At 33.4% G+C, this 24,209-nt stretch overlaps 1 protein-coding gene across 1 annotated transcript; it reads right to left on the bottom strand.

Annotated features, from left to right (window-relative positions):
• Positions 1-38: 38 nt before the first annotated feature.
• LOC121375014 (E3 ubiquitin-protein ligase SH3RF3-like) lies at positions 39-24,186 on the bottom strand. The gene is made up of 13 exons (XM_041502210.1): positions 23,209-24,186; positions 22,523-22,575; positions 20,600-20,714; positions 19,858-19,953; positions 19,309-19,404; positions 18,590-18,988; positions 18,024-18,109; positions 14,469-14,636; positions 13,282-13,864; positions 12,590-12,711; positions 12,158-12,295; positions 3,944-10,084; positions 39-1,127 (listed from the first exon to the last, which is right to left on the bottom strand). Exons 1-12 carry the CDS (start codon positions 23,554-23,556, stop codon positions 9,913-9,915), a joined length of 2,376 nt encoding a protein of 791 aa, XP_041358144.1. The 5' UTR covers positions 23,557-24,186; the 3' UTR covers positions 39-1,127; positions 3,944-9,912.
• Between the last annotated feature and the right edge of the window lie 23 nt (positions 24,187-24,209).

A 24,209-nucleotide genomic window follows, 5' to 3' on the forward strand; every position in this document is an offset into this window, starting at 1 on the left:
TGGTACCCAATTAAAAACAGATAACAAAGAGTCAAAACAAAATTGATGAAATTTTATTCAATATCTGTACAGTGATAAAATGGCGGTGAGTGTATATAAAATGTACAGTGACTTACACTGTTGTTCAATATTGTGTAGTGTACAAATGAGATGCATATTTATTTCAATAAATAAATTCAAAGAACCATTCAGGCAACTACATATATAATACATACAAACATGCAGGAAGCGTGCATAAAACAAAAATGTTATTTTTTTTAACATTCAACCTGCAGCATTCAAATAAATTCATTTAGACTAATTTTAACTGCTACACTTAAACATGCACAAAGAAAATGCACAACCTGCAACTATGACTTCATTGCATACAAGATATGCAGGTGGGGAAAAAACAACACCCACCCACCCTCAAAAAACCCCTCAAAAACCCTATAAAATCTGTTGATCAGTCACCTAATGGAGCATTAAAATGCGGCTTCTTAAGACAGGTGACCATTTAAGACAAGTGATAATTTAAATACAGGTCAATATACACTATATTATCAATTTATTTCTGAGAACATAAAGGTGGCCTTTATAACTAATCATTGGTTAATGCTTAACCGTATATTATTATTGGAACTCTGGGAGAATAGTAAGACAGGTGACCACTTTACAGAGGTAACCATTTAAGCAGATCTGACTGTACACATTCCAACCAACTTAAATAATAGGCAGAATGTCTATCTCAGATGACTGGATAATAATTTCTTTTAAAAACTAACAGAATAACATTCCAGATGTATTAATACTTTAAAGACATATATACTTTAAAACCAGTGTTTCCCCAACAGGGGCATTTTGAAATTCAATAGGGTGGATAGGTGGGGGTAAACTTTTGGGGAGGTAGTAGTAGACATTTAGAAAGAAACGATGGTGTTAAAATAAGATTACATATGGCACTTAAATTATTGTTAACACATACTGTGTAAATAGGTTTTGTAGCAAAAACAGAAGGAAACACCCCCCACATGAAAACACAATCAAATAACCCACCAAACTAAATGCATGTCATTTAATATCTGAAGGGTAGTGTCAGCTCTTTTTGTTTATCTAAGGTGGCTACTGGAGCCGTTACATTGTCAATCCTATCTGGCCTCGGTGGCGCAGTGGTTAAGCCATTGGACTAGAGGCTGGTAGGTACAGGGTTCGCAGCCCGGTACCAGCTCCAACCCTGAGCAAGTTCTTAAGGGCTCAATGGGTAAGGCCACTACACCTTCTTCTCTCTCACTAATAACTAACCAACTAACAACTAACCCACTGTCGTGGAAAGACAGCCAGATTGCTGAGGTGTGTGCCCAGGACAGCGTGCTTGAACCTTAATTGGATATAATCATGAAAATAAGTTGAATGAATCATATCTGGGAATAATTAGGGGGAATGGGAGGTGGCTGCTTGGAGAAAGACTGGGAAACACTGGATTAAACTAAATTCATTTGAAACTGATATCATCATTTAGCTACTACTGTGTCAGATCCGTGCCACATGCTAAAATAAACAAACATTAGGCTATGAATTCGATCTGGTTGAGATGGATAATTTGATGAGACAGATCCTGGTGTAGACAGAATGCACTGAACATGTACATATGTACATATGAGTAACAAAAAACCCAAACAAAACAATGGCATTTATACTATTATAGCAAAGTATTCCAATCCAATCCAAACATTCCAACATTGCAAACATAGAGCAATCCACAGAGTATCAGCACTCTCCGAGTTCAATAATTTTAATTTGCATAGACAAATATAACAACATCTCTTGTGTTTCAAATTACTATAGAAAAAAAAAATCCCCAGAAAAAAAATCAAATGGCATTGTAGCTCATCACAGCAAGTAGGAAGCAAACTTATGTTCACAACACCTTGTACATTCATATTTCTAAGGTCGACGAAAGTCACTTTTCGGACCCTTGTTTTAGCTTTGTACACAATAAATAAAACATATCCAACATTAATTTTTTGATATGATATATTTGACAAAAGGTACTTTTAATTTTTTTCATCTTTTAAAAGTTAAAATTAATATTTTGTCCAGAATTATGAAAAATAAAAATATACCGACCTGTAAACAGCGTTGTCTGCTTGTTATAGAAATTTGACAGGGGTCAGGGTTAATAGACCAGTTTTTATTTTAATGTGGCAAAGCATTGTAATAATATAGCTAATTTTAAATTTGAATGATGTCAGTATTCCAATGACGTCACTTTGCATCTCCTTACAATAACCATAAACTGGGTAAATGACGTTTCCGTTTTAAGAATGCTGGAAAACTTCCAATGCAAAATTGCTATTGAAATTATTTTTTTTGAACATTACTAGTGCACCTGAATGTGTTTGAAGAACATTTTGTGATTAAAAAATTGTACCTTTTACGAAATATGGATTTCAAGTGAAATTATAGTATGATATGCTATATTTATTGTGTACAATGTCAAAACAAGGGTGCGAAAAGTGACAGTCGTCGACTTTAGTCCTTTTGTTATTTACAGAGATGAAAGTGGGACATGAAAAAAAGAAATTCCAGAAATTTTAATCGGAGTGGTTTTGAGTACTGAGATTGGCCTTAGGGTTAGGGTTGCACAACAGTCTAAAATGATGAATGTATGAATGAATGATTCAGAATGTATGCAAGGTACCAGATCCTAAGTTTTGATGGAGAATATGGAAAACTTTGGATGAATGGCAAAAAACTCAGAAGCACTGTACAGTGGAAATCCGGAACACTCTCATCTCTGTATTTATTAAAGAACTAAATCCAACTCTGAACTCAAGATCTTATTTCCACATCAACTTTGTCTGAATAATTCAGATATGATCCAATGCTATTACATATTCAGACAACTACTGAGAAAAACAGTCATTCTGTTCTGATTGGTCCAATAGAAGGTCATCTTGACATGTGATAACATTGGTTTTGGTGAGATCCACTGATGAAAACTTAAAGTCCATGCAGCCAGTAAGATCTAATTTCTATTACTGGGTACATTCTTGCAAAACCATAAATAATGTTGTAGTATCTTGGAACTATTTCTAGAAAATTAAAAATAGACAAACATTGTTGTGCCTGCGGTACTTAAGTCACCATTTCAACATCTTATTAGAAATTAAAAGACATTCTATCATATTGTAAAGAATAGAATAAAAATGTCCAACATTTGTATTCAGTATGAACCAGTCACTTTAACTGAGAATTATATATTTAAAAAATATAATAATAATAATAATAATAATAATTTTATTTTTATGAATAGATGTCTTAACATACAGGGACTATTTGTCATTTATAAGCATGCATTTTATTACTATAAAGAAAAGCAAGAATAATATTTGACAATTTAAATGAAAAAAAAGTGGCTTATTTATTCCTTCATTTGATACAAAAAAAGATAGTAATTATGTCAACCACTAATGACAATGTTTCTCAAAAGTCAAGAATAATACCGGTACTAGGCTATCTGTAAATAAAACTTAGCTGTTATCTGAGATAACATTTATGCAATGTGACAATAGTAAGCCATTTTGTTTTTAACATCATGGAGGTGGTGATCATCAAGGTGGTGAAATAAAGAAAAACATAGCTGATAAAAAAAATAACAAAATCAATATTACAAACCAGTTTACACAAAATAATTCTGTCTTACAGTAAATATAACTTAGAAGTAGTGTATTTGATTTAAAAACAAAACAAAACAACCCATCTGTTAATAAGGCAAAACCTTGGTTATTAACACCTATTAAATGCACTCCAAGCATTTCTTGTAATACTTTGCATAACAACAACCGGTACCAAGACACTCATTACTCAAGTTATGTAACATGACAATTATAGTGCTTAATCTAGTTTAAGTGTTCATCTGTATACAGTTAAAATTTAAGACCATGTTTTTATCAATACAAACTGAAATATAAGGCAACAAGAGCAGTAATATTACTTCACCCAAGTAACAGTATGTTTCAATTTTGCATATAACCCCCCAAAAACATACATTTTAAATGACTGTTGACTACAGTAAAACATCTTTCAAATTAAATCCAACTACAAACCGAGATTGTGTAAGCAGCTATAACATCTATAGTTTTATCAATATATATAATATATGAGTTTATGGCAGTACAATTAAACATAAAAACAGTGCAGCACATTTTGATTCATTTTTGAATCACATTACATTTTGTGTTTTTGTTAAATTTTCAACAAGAAATAATTATATTCTCAGAACAATTACATACCCTGATACTTCTTAACAAAACAAAATAATTTTCTGATCTAGGAGATTTTTAAAATTAATAATTAATATAATTTTCAGATTGAAATGATAATTTTATTAATAATTAAGAACAAATTTAGTTCAAGATGATTTCCAGAATCTTTTATTAATAATTAAAACAAATTTGAGAATCAAGTAATATAACTAAGATCAAATTTAGGTACAGGCAAATACGTTAGATTCAGTTGATGTATTTTATTTTAATAATGAAGATCAACTTTAGGTTACGGTAATTTATTTTACCAGTAACAAGGATGAATTTCAAATTCCAAGTGATATCATTTATCAACAATGTGTAGTTTTTAATTATAAAATAAATAATAATAATAATAATAATAATAATAATAATAAAAATAATAAAACCCATATAAGATACTGTAGACGAGAGCTTTTCTTAATTTTATTTGAAGCAAAACATGCAACACTCATCTGCTGACATATTTAAAAAGCACATCATACATCTATAATATAACATTACAAATATGATTTTGAAATTTACATCAAGTGCTACTGGGCTTAGTTAACTTATTAGCTAGCTGCTATGTGATTAAATTTTAACCTGAAATAAAATTAATGAATTGTGTTTCAAGATTGTATGAGGTAGAACTGTTTAATGATTCTGCTCATCTAGTAATCAAATATTTGTGTGGTAGAACACTTAGATAACAATTCAATTAGCATTAAGAAACCTATTGCTTATTTTAAATTTTGTTTACAAAGCATTGAACCAGTACTAAATGTATGATGACTATTATACTGCTTCAGAAAATGATTTGCTTTTAAGCTCTAATTGAAGTTAAAAACCCCAAATAGTTTGTTACCTAATGAAGAGCGTTACTTGAACAAAGATAAATCAGGGCTTCTAGATTATGGTAGCCCCACTCCCATGGCTAGTGATATTCAATGTTGGGCTAGTAAATAACTACTATTGCCATGCCCAACAGCTAGTGAATTGTTTTTTTTCAAATGCTGCATTTAAGTATTTTGTAAATATGAATATCCTGCCTCCAGCCTCACCCAAACCCCATCCCCCAATCTTAATGTTTTTAAAGTTCTTTAGGTGACGTATCTGATTATTACTATTAGTAAAATTGTATTAACTTAAAGTAGGGCTAGTGAATTTGAAATCATGGCTAGTAAATTTTTTAAATCACTGATCCCATGGCTAATGGATTTTATAAAAATTCTACAAGCCCTGGATAAATTAAAAACATTATTGAAAAAAGTATGGGAATAATTTGACAGCATCAGTTTTCATGCACAAGCATTTAATTTTATAAAAGCAGAATGATACATTTAGTGTAGCGGTGGAATCCACGTACATATAAATTACACATATTAACCGTATGACTTTGAGCTTTAATAACAATGACAATTAGATACCGATTCTAAAAGCAACTTTCTGATGCAAATGCAGCAACAGTAATGATTGTCTGAAATTCTTTTATTTAATACATGCTCATAAAAACATACAACGACCGATTCATTATACAAAACATAGCCTGTGTCTACACTTCATAAAGCAAAGTGTTCAACAACTTTAACAGGTAAGTTACTCAATCACTTATGCCAAGTCATATCAATCTGTATAGGGACATTCCTGGTCAAAATCAATTACTTTCAGAAGTCGTCCTCTCATATTTCAAATGAAATCAATATAATAGTCATTGGGAAAATATCTGAGATACAGGTGTTTGAACTTATGGTTTTCATTAAGGATACCACTCATCTCTAAAAGCTGCAACATTTTTATTACTTATGTTTGAGACTTTTTTTTTAATGCTTTTTTTGTAGGTCTTGAATGGTCAAATAAATGTTATTATAGCCAAACATTCAAATGTTAACCCTGCAAAGTAATAGTTTAACATTAATCTTTGACCATGACTTCCCAAAATATATTGTAACTGATGTTTTTCAAAAAATTTAATGAATGTAACTGGTGTAATTGTGAAGACTGTCTGCTTAGTGCATGTCTTCTCTAAAAGACTTTAATACAGGTAGAAAGTGTGCTGATCCATTAAATTCATCCCAGAATTACAAAAAGGAAAAACGTAAGAGATTAAAGAGAAGAACTTACTAACAAGAATCCACGTTTGGTGTTTATAAAACAGTACAAACTATACAGGCAAGCACTTGAGGTACTATCAAAAACAACTTGAACACCCAAACTTTGTATGACACCTGGTCCCAGCACAGCATTAAATTATAATGATAGTGAGTGTTCTGCTAAAGAAAGTCATGAACTTTATACATTAATAAGTCACCGTCTATTATTGGTGAATCCTCTTTAAAAAAAATACAAAAATATTGTGATAAAAATATTGTATAATAAAAATGAAAAATGAAGAGACTACATTGAAGAATAACTGATGTGTAAAACACCTCATATATCACTTGAATACTTTCAGGAAATTATTACACAACTGAAGAAAACATTTCACACATCAGAAAAAAGATGTGAAAATGTCATTGCAGACACTTGTTTTAAAGAGTGGGAGAATCAGGAAAACAGCAAATGTTTTTAAAACATATTTTATAGCACAGACAGAAAACCAGTTAGTTCAGTAGAAGGGTATTCTAGGTGATCCAAATCCCAAAAATATTTCAGTGAAGAAACAGTGAAGTTAATAAAAACATTTTATGTGAATGAAGACACAAGCCAAGTAATGCCTGGTACAAAAGACAACCGGTATGTGTCAAGTGATTGTGAATGACAAAAGACAATGCTTGCAAAAGCATATTATCCTTTGTAATTTGAAAGCAACGTGTCACCATTTCAAAGAAGAAAATCCCACAGTGAAAGTTGAAACTCAGTAAATTTGCTGAATTGTGTCCAAATCTGGATCATCTAAAAGTAGCTCTGTCTGTGTTTGCACCATTCATCAAAATGCTACACTAATACCTATTAGCTCAAAGATAGCACAGCCTATAGAAAATAGTAACAGCCCTTTCAAACATTAGTCACCGTCTTGAACAACTTTGCTGTAAGCCTCTTTTCTTCAGAAATGCAATGGGTCTGCAGATACATCAGTTTTAGATGAAAGACTGTGGGAGGTATTTGATTGGCACATGATTGACATTGCTCAGTTCAAGAAATGGTTATCAACAAACTGGTCAACACTAGACACAATGAAGAATAGTTGTGATGAATTCATCAGTCATCTTTGTCTTCTACGCCGTGACTTTATCAACCAGTTCACAGACAGAATAGTTTAGAGATATTCATGAATTGTTGAAGCCTAATCAAGTTGTGATCATTGGGGATTTTGCAGAGAATTATTCTTTCATGCTGCAAGAAGATGTACAATCCTTTTATTGGAACAATTTTCAGGTAATCATGCACTCATTTGTCTGCTACTATCATGAACAAGTGAAGAAGAATTTTTTTTTTACTTCGCGGCTGGCTGTGTAGGGCAATATAAAAGCTGCAACAAATTTCTTAATCTGATACCACCAAAATGACAGGTATTGAGACCAATACACATTAAATACAGTTAAATAGATACTTTCCAGTTACATTTCATTATTTCTGAATATGGCAAGATGTCAAATGTTGATTTACAGATGGTCAAAATAGAAAAGAAAAACAGCAACAAACCTTTTTCAAGACAGTTAAGTGACAGCTTGTATTCAGCAACTACCTATTTTAAGCAGCCACTTTGTTTGGCTGCTTAAGATAGGTTTGATTGTATATCATTCAAGATAAAGTAAACTATTGAAGAGTGACCGTAAGGCTGACACACCGTCTCACACAATGTAATATAACCAGTGTTCTCGCTGCTCTGAGAACACCGATAACCCTCTCTGTTATGGGTTGTACAACTTGAAATTTTTAAATCATCTTTTACAATATACCAGGGTATACCCAGCAAGTTTTGAGAAAAATTTGTGATATATTTTGGGGGTCAAGGTCAAGTTGAACTATGTTTCTCAGGGTTGATTTTTTAAAAATGTTTGGCATACAATAAAACCAATTTAATGCTTCAAGACCTTTAAAAACAAATTTGATTTTTTTTCTTAACTTTATATTAATGTGTGTGTTACAACCTTTTGAAAATAGGTGGTTTTCTTAACACGGTCGAATTCAACTACCTGTATCTCAAAAAATAGTTGACTTAGAAGTCTAAAATTATGGTTCAAAGGTATCCTCGCTAACTACTATAAGAATAACAATTTCATTAAAAATCTGTGACAGGGTATCCTACAAGTGATTGATTTGACATGAAATGCCCCCATATGTCTGCTATTAATATCCAAATTAATAATGATAACCCACTTATGTTCTTTTCACAACAAAGTACAGTAAATACACTTTAACAACTGGTACTGAATATGATTATTTAACATTTATCTAAAAAATTCATGCTTCAAGTTGCCTATTAAACACGTGAGAAAAAAATACAGTGTTCTCAATTGCACAAAGTCATGGATGTAACAAAAGCATCGACAGGATGGAATTAATTTACCAAACACCTAATTTAAGGTGTGGAAAATAAGGAGTCCTCAGGATACGGGTATGATCTAGCTTTTTCCTATAGTTTCCACGATACTAAATTACTTTAGTTCTCTATGTTCACAAGTACAGAAACTCCATACTGATAGTACTGAACGTGTAATTAAACATTCCCATGAACACAGTGATGTATGGCAACATGAGACAGAAGGAAAGAAACATGACAGAGTGTGGTATAGATGTGAGGTATGGGACTGTGGCCAATGCCATAAAAAGACCACATTCATTAAATCCATCTGAGCTCTGTTTTACGAAGCAATCTAATATCACCGTACATGCATAACTAACTAATGCACTTAAGATGATCTTAACACTAAGATCGCTTCGTAAAACCAGGCCCTAAAATACACCAAAACAAGTTTTGTCCATTATTTTCAGATACTTTGATGAATAGTTTGAAATCTTAACACCTCAGTAAAAATCTGAACAGGTACTTAGCATCTCAACAAGCTGTTAAATTATTCATGTTAACAAACCATTAAATTTACATTAAGGAGTGATAAAATGAAGATATTCTTAACCTAATTTTTAATGATAAACAGTATACGTTCCATCAAAGCACAATTTTTTTTTAAAGTGATTTCATGTGTGAATCAATATAGCAAAGAACTGTCAATGCAATTTTTACATCAAAACTAATATAAAGCATCATGCCACCACTGACTTCAGTATAACATAACTAATTGGCTGTATGAAACTTTATATTATTTGAAGAAGATTTTTGATCATATGCAAAAGTATTCCTTAAAATAAACCTTTGATTTTGAAATTCATCATAATTATAATTAGCTAAAAAAATTCAGGAACTAAGAAATATACTTTATTGGAATTATGGACTTATCATTCTTCCATTTCCACTCAGTACTTTGTCAGACTTAGGCACTGACAATGGTCACCTACCTTTTTCAATTCCTCGAAACCATGTTGTACTATTAATACTTTTATTCCCTTTCTACATCAGCTCACCCTCTCTATTTTGTCTGGGCACAGCCCCTTTCAATTTTCTAGATATTTTTACAGCTTAACAAAAAAATGCACTGAGAATGTGCCTGATGCCATTCTGAGTATTTTCAAATCAAACGAGAATCTACTCCATCTTCTCGACAAAGCTTCCCGGAAAGAGTCCAGTCTTCCCGCTCCGTACCAGCGTTCCTTTAAACCAGCCATCTTCCCGTTTCTTGTGTACGTACACCAGATCTCCCGTCTGTAGTTCTAGTTCGTGGTCACTGTGTGGAGGATATGGCACAATACAACGATACCTAAAAAAAGAAGAAGATTGAGGGAGTTTTGTAAATATTTGAAGTAGAAAAACTAATGACAATGAAATAAACAAGCATTCTAAAGAGTATTACTAAAGTAATACATGTCAGCTACCTGGTCCAACAAATTTTTGTATCTAAATTCAAGATATAATTTTTTCTCATCCTCAGGTATATAAGACAGAGCTACCCCATTAAAGAAAGCTATATAAGAAATTTCTATCGTACATGGGATATCACATGCTTGCGTTTAACATGACATCGTTGGTAATATGTGACGTCATATTAATATGAGATGGTGGTGACGTGAGGTCATTAAACAGTTTTAAATTAATATTTTGTTGTTAAAATCTTCATTTTAAAAGATATTTATTAAATTTGTAGTGTTACATTTAACACATGAAACAAACATGGTAAATACGATAAGAGTAGTTTATTTATGATAAAAATTGTCAAATAAAAAGTTACTTGTTCAGCCATCTTTTTCTGTTCATGTGAAATAATGCTTTATTTACCAAATGAAAAAAAGAAAGAAATGTTTTATTTAACAACGCACTCAACACATTTTATTTACGGTTATATGGCGTCAGACATATGGTTAAGGACCACACAGATTTTGAGAGGAAACCCGCTGTCACCACTTCATGAGCTAATCTTTCTGTTTAGCAGCATGGGATCTTTTATTTGCACTTCCCACAGGCAGGATAGCACAAACCATGGCCTTTGTTGAACCAGTTATGGATCACTGGTCGGTGCAAGTGGTTTACACCTACCCACTGAGCCTTGCGGAGCACTTACTCAGGGTTTGGAGTCAGTATCTGGATTAAAAATCCCATACCTCGACTGGGATCCGAACCCAGTACCTACCAGCCCAATCTAATTAAAATTCGCTCCACTATTACATGTGGATCTAACAGCAGCCAGTTGGAGCTCATGTCCACCAATCAAAACCTTACTTGCAGAATCATTCCAGTGATTTAAAAATAATTTTAAAACATTCCGAATTATCTTGAGGGTATACGACATGTTTCGTGTGAGTTACGAATGCCGTAAAACATGTTTTATTTTATAAAATAAATAATTTGTAATGTAAAACTGAAGACTGATTTAGTTTTTTGTTTGTTTTAATAAATAAATAATTTGTAATGTAAAATTGAAGACTGATGACCCATCCCGTACGTATTGGTATGGTTCGCTGTACTGCGGCCACTAAAATAGACTCACCTGATATTTTTAGAATTTGTATGCTCCCAAATAACATTATAAAAGGCGAAGTGTGATTGGTCAATATTTAAATTATTATTTACAGACGAAATGTTACCTGGACATTGGAGTCTACGCAGTGTTGTTAGCAATCTGATTAAAATTAGTTCTACTGGTCTAAATAAGGCATTCATAATTCACATGAAACATGTCGTATACCCTCAGGATAATTTGGAATGTTTTCAAATTATTTTCAAATCACTGGCATGATTCTGCAAGTAAGGTTTTGATTGGTGGACATGAGCTCCAACTGGCTGCTGTTAGATCCACATATGATGGGAGTCTTGTCAAACATCTGTAACTCCACATATACACAATTTAAAAAAAAAAAAAAAAAAAATTCAGATGTGGGATACACGGACAGATTGATAAATGGAAATAAAACATACAGTCCCCTTCAGTTGGACTTATAGGGGACTAATAAGTTCTTTATTTTATGAGGCTCTACCTCAAAATGTAGGCAGTAGTCTATGCTGAAATTTTGCAAGTCATTTTGTGTCCCCAAAATATTTAGCAATATTTGTAATATTTTACCGCAGGATCCCCATTCCCTATCCCCCGAAAACAAAACCCAACAACAACATAAGCTAACATTAAATTAAAGTATCATAAATATAGATGTATAAAATGAAAAATTTACATTTAGACTTGGCTATTAGATGAGATAAGAAAAACATAACAGAGGTAAAGATAGGATTAACATTATTTGCATTAAAAAAAGGTGAGATCTATCCAAACCCCAGTCCTACACTATGTAAAATCGTCCTACACTATGTAAAATTATGCCAACAGCTGCAAGCTGATACATACTTTTCTCTCTGAAGAGGTTTCGGCCTCATGGGTTTGGCCGACTGTGGTGGCGAAGACGAAGAGTCAAAAGATCCAGTCTTTTTGTGTGGACTATCACCCTGTGCTCCAGCACCAGCATCAGATGGGTATGACCCAGACCTACAAAACAGTACATGGAATATAAATATATAAGGTTTAAAAAACTCACTGTTCAAAGCAAATGTTTTTCTTTTAAAAACATATATACCCATGAAGTATAGGCTAAACTCCATTAGAAACTTCACTTGCCACAGTCTAGACACACACACACACCCATAATATTCTACATACGCAGCTGGTAACCCATTATCACCATGTAAATAATGTCCTAAATTTAATGTACAAAAAAAGAAGAAGTAAAATCAAAATTGTGCAAGAGCCAAGAATGGAAACATAAGAACACAAAGAATTTACCTGACATGACTGACCGATACATCAGTCAAGGCATCAATGTCTCCACCCGGTGATTTCGACTTCTTAGCTTTCCCTGCCAGCAGCTTCACCAAACTCTTCTTCTCTTTATCCTTCTTCTCCTTCTGTGGATAAAAATAAGTATGTTATACAGGACAGCATTTGAAAAAAAAATATATGAATAATGAATGTTTAACGACACTCCATCACAAAAATACACATCGCCTATTGGGTGTCAAAAAAGGTAAATATATGGAAGCATTTGAAACAAGTATTTATCTGTTTATCCTGACAAGTGAAAATATGAGTAATGCTCAGACAAGCAGAATGTACTTTAGTAGAAAATTACAGTAAATTGCATGCTAAGTAACTATTACTTTTTGCTATACTTCTGATTTAATCAATATCATATAACCATTCAATTAATCATCGACAAAACAATCCTACACATTTTTTTCGGAACACTCTGTTGTACATCTCTTTAAATTTAATGTCATGAAATATTAGCAATTTGTATGGTCTTGCTAAATTCACTACAATTTTATGCTTGCTGTCATTTCCCGATTTACAGTCATTTAACTTCAGGCACAAATTTTCAACAAAACTCATGCACGGATTGAAAATAATTTTTGCATACCTTAAGCTCTGGAAACTGCTAACAGTGTTTAGCTAAGTTTCAAATTCACTTTGTTTACCTTTTCTTTTGAATGCGACGACACATTGTCCCCCGTGGCACCGAGCACCACATTTGGTGGTGTGATGTTTGATGTTGTCGACATAGTGTGTTGGACTGCAGCCAAGTTTGCGCTCCAACCCTGACCACCTGAAGTTGATGTTGCTGCAGCACTGCCTCCAGAATGGTGGTTACTTCGGCGAGACACATGCCCACTGGCCCCTGAGTGCAAGTGGCTGTTTTTAGAGTGGCCGTGACTGGAAGAGGATTTTGACGGAACACTGGAACTTGTTGGCAGTGCCGCCGGTAACCGTGAAGATATGATGGCCCCGTGCAATAATGAGGATGATTTCGAAGATTTTGATGCAGATGATGATGGACTTGTAGTCCGTGTTTTTGAAGCACGAGGCATAAGTGGCGGTGCCTGACTTGATGATGCCAGCTGCAAAGCCGTGTTGGAAGAGAGAATGTCAGTACTGGATGGCATGCCAGTGGACTGGATACTTGAAGTTGTAATTGCCGTCAGAGATGGAGGTGGGGACAGGGGACCCTTAGCACGAATATTTAACACATTGGGATTAACTGGCTTAAATGCACTGGAGTGTCTGAAAAAACAATGAGAAAATCTAATTAAATCTAGATCAACAAGTTTCCACACATATACAACACATACTCAGAAATTAATTAAAATTAAATTGTATCATTTCATGAAACCATATATCAATACATTGAAAAAATAAAAAGTTAGTATTCAAATTATGATCTTAGTTTCTCATAAAAATTTTAATCTTTGCAACATGCACTTGATACAGGACTACACATGGCTGTAGTAAAATCAAAGCACTGTGAGGGTGGCAATGTGTGTGAAGAGATTATAAGACTTGAAGAAGAAGAAGCAAGCAAGATAAGAAGAGCATTTTTAATTAAATGCTGCTATGTCTAGTCAAATGGTTAGAAGTATGTGAGTGGCCATACCTAGGGTTCGACAAATCTAGTTAATTTTTGTTGTGGGCTAGTGGAAATTATCAACTGTATTACTATAAATACACAGGGTACTAGTCAAAGCTTCTACGAGGGCAAATGACTTTCCATAAAATTTGTCGAACACTGTCATCCTTATGAAAGGTTTAGCATTGATTTTTCCCTTTCCACCATTAAAAAAAAATCATGAAGAAATTGTAGGCACCAAACTGTAACATCACAAAATACCTGATCATCTGGACATAGTTTCCAGGGTAGACACCAATATTGCCGCTCTTGAGACACTGGCCCTTGAACCATCCATCCTGGCACTTCTCAGTCACTGTGTAGTAGTCTCCCTTTCTGAGCTCCACTTCATCGTCCTTCTGAGGCTTATAGTTGTACATCGCCATGTATCTGTAACCCAACAAAACAGTCAAATTGTCTCAACCTATCACCTGTCTTAACATGCTACCTTTAATTAAGTTTCATGGCTGAATGATATTTCAAACTGTCTCAAACTATCACCTGTCTTAACATGCTACATTTAATTAACTTTCATGGCTGAATGATATTTCAAACTGTCTTAAACTATCACCTGTCTTAACATGCTAACTTTAGTTAAGTTTCTTGGTTAGATGATATTTTAAACTGTCTCATACTATCTTAACATGCTACCTTTAATTAACTTTCATGGCTGAATGATATTTCAAACTGTCTCAAACTATCACCTGTCTTAACATGCTACATTTAATTAACTTTCATGGCTGAATGATATTTCAAACTGTCTTAAACTATCACCTGTCTTAACATGCTAACTTTAGTTAAGTTTCTTGGTTAGATGATATTTTAAACTGTCTCATACTATCTTAACATGCTACCTTTAATTAACTTTCATGGCTGGATGATATTTCAAACTATCTCAAACTATCACCTGTCTTAACATGCTAACTTTAATTAACTTTCATGGCTGGATGATATTTCAAACTATCTCAAACTGTCACCTATCTTAACATGCTACCTTTAATTAAGTTTCATGGCTGGATGATATTTCAAACTGTCTCAAACTGTCACCTGTCTTAACATGCTACCTTTAATTAACTTTCATGGCTGGATGATATTTCAAACTGTCTCAACCTATCACCTGTCTTAACATGCTACCTTTAATTAAGTTTCATGGCTGAATGATATTTCAAACTGTCTCAAACTATCACCTGTCTTAACATGCTACATTTAATTAACTTTCATGGCTGAATGATATTTCAAACTGTCTTAAACTATCACCTGTCTTAACATGCTAACTTTAGTTAAGTTTCTTGGTTAGATATTTTAAACTGTCTCATACTATCTTAACATGCTACCTTTAATTAACTTTCATGGCTGGATGATATTTCAAACTATCTCAAACTATCACCTGTCTTAACATGCTAACTTTAATTAACTTTCATGGCTGGATGATATTTCAAACTATCTCAAACTGTCACCTATCTTAACATGCTACCTTTAATTAAGTTTCATGGCTGGATGATATTTCAAACTGTCTCAAACTGTCACCTGTCTTAACATGCTACCTTTAATTAACTTTCATGGCTGGATGATATTTCAAACTGTCTCAAACTATCACCTGTCTTAACATGCTACATTTAATTAACTTTCATGGCTGAATGATATTTCAAACTGTCTTAAACTATCACCTGTCTTAACATGCTAACTTTAGTTAAGTTTCGTGGTTAGATGATATTTTAAACTGTCTCATACTATCTTAACATGCTACCTTTAATTAACTTTCATGGCTGGATGATATTTCAAACTATCTCAAACTATCACCTGTCTTAACATGCTAACTTTAATTAACTTTCATGGCTGGATGATATTTCAAACTATCTCAAACTGTCACCTATCTTAACATGCTACCTTTAATTAAGTTTCATGGCTGGATGATATTTCAAACTGTCTCAAACTGTCACCTGTCATAACATGCTAACTTTAATTAAGTTTCATGGTTGGATGATATTTCACATCTTCCAATACATATTACATATATCTAATTGACTAAAATCAAAATACATCACATGAGTCTTATTTGCACGACAAGTTAAATTGAAGAATTGAGGTATTGATCATATTTAATTCAAAACAGGGAATCTAGTTTATTAAAATACTTCTGTCAGTTTATTAATCTTCATAAGTGAAAGCACAAAAAACAATAAAAGGAGAATAAAATTGAGTTTCATTAAAAAGGTATTTCCAGCTTTTTTGCAGTGTAGGTAACATTTCATACAATGGGTATAAATAATACCTTTTAGAGTGAGATATTATCATGACAAGTGATTACCGTATTTGACCGGAAATTAGCCCATGTCGTTGAATAAGCCCCCCTCTGTTTTGATAGCATTTAAGAAATTAGGCCCTCATTCGTAAATAAGCCCACCTCCAACTTCGTCGCCTTATAAATAACACAAAACTGCAAGTTTGCTCAAAGTTCATTTAAAAGGTAATACCTCCTGCAGATAATTAAACACACAAATGTAACACAATATTTTACCACCAGTGAGATTTAGTAGTCTAACAGTAACAGTGTGTAACATTGTTTTCAATTTCATGCCTGCAGTATTTCTTTTAAGTACCCAAACCCAAGTCTGAACTAAAACCAATGTCTATTTTTACCACCACACTGGGTCCGCAGTTAATGCTAATTAGGGTGTATACTACCAAATCAAATCCCATAGACGACAATAATAACATATGTGGCTAAAACTCCTACCTGCAACGTATCAATCGACATAAATGCCACAGATATAAATACTACCACCCCTCACCCTTAAAGTGAATCACAAAAAAGTGGGTGTCAAGCTGCTCATTTCTGAGATAACGGGTAGCGTCTATGACTACCCTAGTTCCGCACACAATTTGAGTACTTTTTTTTACAGGTACCCCATACATGTTCCAAGCACAAGGCTATTTGACACAGTGGTACTAGATGAAATAAAATTGCATACATTTTTAGCCCAGATGAAAGTAATTTTTTTTACAACCAACACACTCACATTTATAGCCAATCACAGGACTTGTGGTGTTCACTTCTCTATCAAAAGTTCGGTGCACCTCGAACTTTGACCCAGCCGGAAGTTATTTGGTTTAGTACTACCATTAGGCAAATACCTTATTCTGATTGGCTAAGAACCATGGTCTAGATTGACAATTCTTTGTAGTGTAAGCTGGCTGCCTGTCAGAAATGAGTTTGTTGTTTTAAGTCTTCTCAGCATTAATTTTTGAATGTAAATAAACAGCACTGGTAAGTAATTGTAACATAGAAGGTGTGTTTCTGATAATTAGATACTAGTAAAAAAAAAAATTAATTAATAAACTATTATTTATTAATAACAAATGGAACACTAGTTCATTTAATTTTTTTTTTTTTTTATTATTGTTTTTTTTGTGTGTTTTTTTCAACAAAACTGGCCACTTGTCTGGGAATAAGCCCACCCCATGCTAAGCTTACAATGAGTTGTCTTGGCCCCCTGGGCTTATTTCCGGTCAAATACAGTAATAACAATACTATTTCACTAATATTTTCAAGTATTTCCTTAAAAATTATATTTGTATCCATCTGTTATTATCAGCAAATGTCCAGCTGTCCATAACTACATTATATATGTTTCTATTTGTTATTTGCAGATTGTTTCTACAAAAATTATTAAATAATGAAATGTAGTGACTTCTGACCCAGAAGAAGTGCAAAAAAGTGCATATTACACAGATATAATATCAACTATGTTCTGTAAAATGTTCAGTTTTACTTACACTGGAGTTGTGAGACTACTTGAGACAACACAAGTGTTATCAGACCCTGCAGCACTGCCGGTCAGCAGATCAGGTAGAGTCGCAGCCTAAAAAATAAAGATTAAACCAGTGATTAAGAAATGAATGGGTCATCTCATTATCATCATCTAATTATGTTTGTGATGTCAATAACAATATTATAATAGATGTATTAACAGGGAATGTTTTTTAATAAAGTTTCAAAGATTCTAAAACGTTAAAATAGTATATGTAGTTGCTAATAAATTTTCAGTTAATTGGCAACAGTCCGTAATGCAAATTTTGATTAAAATCATAAGTTTTCCTATTATTTATATCCCATATCAGCTTCTACTAACAATGTTTTTGTCAATAATTTCAGTTTGGCTTGATGTAAAATGAATGAATGAATGTTTAACGACACCCCAGCACAATATATACACATCTGCCATTGGGTGTCAGAAAGAGTAAGGCTTGATGTAAAAATAAAAGGAAAAGTGCTTTGGTAATCGAAAAAATATAAGTAACTGTAGGTAAAATTATTATTATTTTTTTTTTTTTTAAATTACCTGAGTAGAGACAGATTTTTGACTTGTTGTAGCAGCAACAGAAGCTGGTGCACTAGTTGTTGATGTGGTGATCGGAGACACAGACGGACTTGACGTCGTCACGATGCTAAATGCTCCTGAACTGCTCAGTTCCAATGACCTACGTTGAGTCTGATTGGTTGGTGATGGTGTTTTCTCCGATACTGGTGTAAATGAGTGTCGTTTCTGCTGAGCTGTGCGCGAAGCAAGGAGAGATGAATTTGAAGGTGATGGTGATGATGATGATGATGGTGGCATGGGGACTCTGTGACCTTCACCTCGCTGACTGCGTTCCGCACTGCTGTTCGCTGGCTGACTACTTGACTGTATTAGGCCAACATTTGATTGTGTGTTCAGCAAGCTTTTAGCAGCATCATTCAGCTGTAACAAAAATTAATATCAAAACAACTTGTACATAAAACATATGTTAATATGTATTCTGTTGTTGATGTGTTACCTATTTAACAATAAATATTTTAAGATTATATCCAAACTTTTCATGATAATAAACAAAGTATTCAAATTTACCATATTTTAGGTCATCTATAAATAACAACCTATAAGACAGTAGTGTAAAGTGAAAAAAATATATTTAAAAAGCAGAAAACATCTGTGTCAAAGGATGATAGTAGAAGTGTCATTTAAAAACCATTAATCACCTATCAACAAAATATCAATCATCTATTGAAGATAGTTCATACCTTAACAAAGGTAATTGGAAAAATTCCAATCTTGTCTCCTTTCCGACCTTCAATCCAGTTGTCATCAACCTTTCGTATCACTGTTAATTTTTCATCCTACAAAAAGAATTTACATACAATGATTGTCCACACTGACAATACATATACTTGGGGTCCTTTGAAGGGAAATAAATCTCACAAATAAAAATAAAAACATGTTAGGAAAAAAGAAAAAGTCAGATTGGCTATAAATGAGCAACATGTTAATTTCAGTACTGATTTGTCAAGCTTGATTTTGCAATTAATTTAACTAGTGAATAATAAACACATCATTAACACAAATGCAATTTACAAAGAAGCACAATAAATAAAAATACATATAAATGTAAATGACCGTGCTTAATTTGTTCATTCTGTTTTGATTTGGTATTTACAAAAAATATTGAGGTCACATACATTTTTAATGTCAATATTTGTTTGTAAATAGTGAATTATAATCATTTTAGCATTTCATTTATTACTCATCTCCCATCAAATAAGAGTTATTGTTTAAAATACTCTGACACAAACCTTTTGAAAAGCAAGACAATCCTTTTCTTTTTCATCTTTGAGATCAAAGTCAAAGAGTGCCTGACATTGTGGAACTTGTGGAAGAGGAACTAACACCTGTACAAAACAAGCATTTTGAGAGAACTGCTAAAGCAATACATATCCCCTACTGGGCCCCAACATATTTTCATATCTCCTAAGTTCAAGAGCCATAATTCTGTGAAAAATGGGTAAAATGCCATGAAAGTCAAATTTGATCTGTAACTATACATGATATGGCTATACACAAAAAATCTGTTCAATATCTTGAGGCATTGCGAAAACAAAAGATTCAGAGAAGACAGAACAGAGGCGAAACCTATAGTCTCCTCCAGGTGGACTGGTAAGGGACTAATAAATAATGCAAAACATTATTTATGTACATTGGTTATTAATGCTAGAATCACAATGAATTTAGTTCTATCTGAAATTTGTTATTACTTTATAATATTAACAAAGCATTTTATTAAATGAACTGTTGTAGGGCTAGGTCTGGCACTCACCAAATTTGCCAATGGCAAATTTTGAAAGCAGTTGGCAAATTTAAGTTTAATAGACAATTTGGCAAATTGTTTTGACCACCCAGAGCTTAAAATAATGGCTGTTTTAATACTGCAAATTTATGCATCAAGAAATTAAGTGTGATAAAGTTGCAATAATGTTTTCATATTTGAAAACACAAACTGAGCCACAACACTAGCCATAGCTAGTCAGTCTTTGTTACCAGAACGTAAGTCGCAGGAAAGAATCCATGTTGACCATTAAGTTCCCCATGAAACCAATTTTCATCAATCTGTTTCCGCAGAATAACTATGTCATTCTTTTTAAATGAGAGATCTCTGAAAATAAACAAATATGATATTTACACTGTTGTCTGAAGGATGAGGATATAGAAAAATTCATAATTGATGAAGTTCAGGAACAAGAAAGATTATGTTGACAAACTTTTACAAAAAGTCTTGCCAAAAAAAGAAAAAAAGAGAGAGAAAATATATTGTTATCTTATCTACAAATATAATTTTCAACACTTTCATAGTCTTGTAATAATTAGACTGTCAATAATTAATTAATTAATTTAAATATATATATATATATCACATCTAGAGCGGCATATACATGTATGTACTTTAGATTTTCAACAAAATAAATCCTTACAAACATACTAAATGATATCACAAAAATCTCTCTTCTAATTTATGCATGTACAGGGCGTGAACTAAATAACTTGAAATCTTTGGCAATTTTAAAAGGTTTTACCATAATCGAAACACTGACCTGTGCGAATTTCGAGCCTGCCTACAGCAATTTTAAACCAGCAACAAACACAAAATCAAAAATGATCTCTTCAACCAATTGTAATAATTTTTATTAAGTGCCATAAACTGCCATCAGCAAAGCCCATGACCTACAGCAAGACATATCGCATGTGTGGCATAAGCATGCTGGAGCAAAACCTTAAAATTCAGGCAAAAATAATAAGAGATATTCAGGCAAAATGTGCTAACCTGAGACCTTTTAACCATTTATTTTAGTTGTAATCCATGTAAAATGCAGTGATTCGTTTGCAACCCTATATAGCCGTTTGGTAGAAATGCTAATATGAATAAGTTTTGTTATCCAGATTTGGGCATTTTTGTTTAATTTGGGCAAAAACCAGATTGCCCCCCTACAAAAATGGGAGCCTGCACGCCTATGATATGCGGCAACTGCCATCAGTGCCACCATTAAGTTTAAGCCTTGTAAATATAACTCTTAAAATATGTGATAGTAACCAGATCATGTATACCATTTATTAAGTAGTATACTCAAAGGCAAAAGTTATTGTGACATGGATTGTTTGGAGTAATAAATTTGTGAATGGATTTATGGATGTAAACCAGAGAAAGTGTGCATGAAACAGCTCAAAGAAATGCAACTAAGCAGTTGTTGCAGCGATTGCATGCTTTGTGCAACAAACATGGAATATTCGGGAGAAATGCTGTCCAGTGTTCACCAAAAAGGCCAGACATTCAGTCGCAAATCACTGCCACTCTGTGCAGCCTTCAGAAGTCCAGAAGTAAAAAAAACACCATTAGTAAACTGTTTGATACAATTTTGTCATGCCACGCCTCGGTGAAAATGACAGATGGCGAGTTATAGGGATGCTTGAATCTGGGACCTCGATGCGTGCTGTCACACCTCAATTCAACGTCCACAGAAACACCATATGGCACTTATGGCAACGATATCAACAAAACAACCAGGTCAGGGACCGTCCCCATAGTGGCCGACCACCCATGACAACCCCTCGCCAAGACACATGGATCCGAACCACGTATTTCCAAAACAGGTTCCAGCCAGCAACCCTCACAGCCCGTACCATCCCTGGCAACAGAGGTGTATCAGCGAGGACAGTGCGACAATGTCTACACATCTACGGTATCCGTGCTACTGACTGTGTGAACTTTGCTCTGGACCCCCTTTAGTGATGTGGCTCATTTGCATATGGCAGGTGTGCCCTTTTCATTGACTATTGCTTGTTTCAATACCGTCGGACATTTCTCTTTCCATGTTATAACGTTTCATACACGGCAGTAAAAACGTATCATCAATTATCTTTGTCTTTTGTGTGTCACAATAACTTTTGCCTTTTAGTATAAAAACTTACCCACTTTCTTTTGCTTCATAATTAAATAAGGCTTTGGCACATGGTTGTGATATCTGTAAATATAGTGAATACAATTTAAATATATACAAGCTAGGTCATACATGCATTCATCTTTAAAATTTATATATATACATGTATCATAAAATTATATGTTCATTACTTTTTAAAGGACTGTAGGGTCCTTTTTAAAATGTAGGTATCTGTATACATGAGAGTGTCAAACACTACAAGCAAATATTAAGATGAACTACATGTATTTTCATTTTGTTAATTGATATTACCTTTAAACAGGGCTAGTTCTGGGTGGTCAGAAAATTTTGCCAAACTTACTATCTCAAAAATGAAAAACATCATAGCTATTTTTCAACAAAATATCAATTATTCAACAAATTATTTTCGCCAAATTAAAATAAACATTGCCAATAGTTCCTAAAAACTGCAATTGATTACATGTGATGTATGTATCAATATAAAAATGTTTTACTTATGCATAAAAAATAAACACAAACCCTAGCAATTACACATACACACAAACCGGCTTTCATCACCTAGACAAAAAGAATTAACATTTTCCATGAAAATCAATAATGGATTTTAGAGTCGATCATCACATTGTTAGAACCCAGCCAGTTATTTTCTATCACAGATTCACAATCAATCAGTGTACCACCATGTGTGATATTTACCTGTCTTGGCTGATGTGACTGTATGGAGGTAACAGGCACACTGTTAGCAGGTATATCAAGTCCTTGATGACTCGACTGTGGGCTGCCAGACTTTTGTCCTAGAAGATGCTCTTGAGTTTTGAGTCCTTCTAGTAGCCGTATTAATAGTATATTTGGTGGGAGATCATCAACTCTGATAGTAACAACAGTTCTGCATTCAGGACATCTTAACTCACGCTTTGTACTAACAATCTCTTCTAGACATCGTCGACAAAATGTGTGCTGACATGGCAACACTTTGCTTGTGTGATCAAGTCTATCCAAACACACAGAACATTCTAGCAGTTCATTTAGTGACTTCTCATCCATGATGCACCGTACTGTAACTCATCACTACTGAATATATTGCATACATTCAGTAGATACAGGCAACATCCATTCCACTCTTGTAATTTTAATAGTAAATTTACAATATCGCACAAATATAGAGAATATATTTACTGGGATCCAACGCACATGGTTATATTTTAAACATATTCTCAGTCAGCCTACTAATGTGAAAACTACTAAATCATGTAAATGTGCCTGGCCCACTGTGACATCAAGCTCAAGCTGGACCAAGGTTCACATAAATGACATATGACAAATTTTTAACAATCTATTCAAAATCATTTTGTCAACTGCTTCTGTTATGTAGTTATTTTAATAGACATTGCCATATTTGCTGCATTTGTCTTGATAATCAATCAATAACTGAGCAATACCCAGTGTGTAAAACATGCACAAAATCACGTATCAACAATTTGAACACTCTCAAGTTATTAACAGACCAACATGTCAAATAATTTATAAATAAGAGTATGTGATTTTAATCTGGGATTCAATTAAAAGTTAAAATAACAATGTTCATGTTCAAATAAAGTGAACACACGACGACAACAATAATGTTAACGTCAATAATGATCCTTTTTCTTTTAGAATATTTTTCATCTCATCGGCAGCCATTTTACCAATAGTCTTGT

This window comes from Gigantopelta aegis, chromosome 6, assembly GCF_016097555.1.
Source record: "Gigantopelta aegis isolate Gae_Host chromosome 6, Gae_host_genome, whole genome shotgun sequence".
NCBI classification, from domain to species: domain Eukaryota; kingdom Metazoa; phylum Mollusca; class Gastropoda; order Neomphalida; family Peltospiridae; genus Gigantopelta; species Gigantopelta aegis.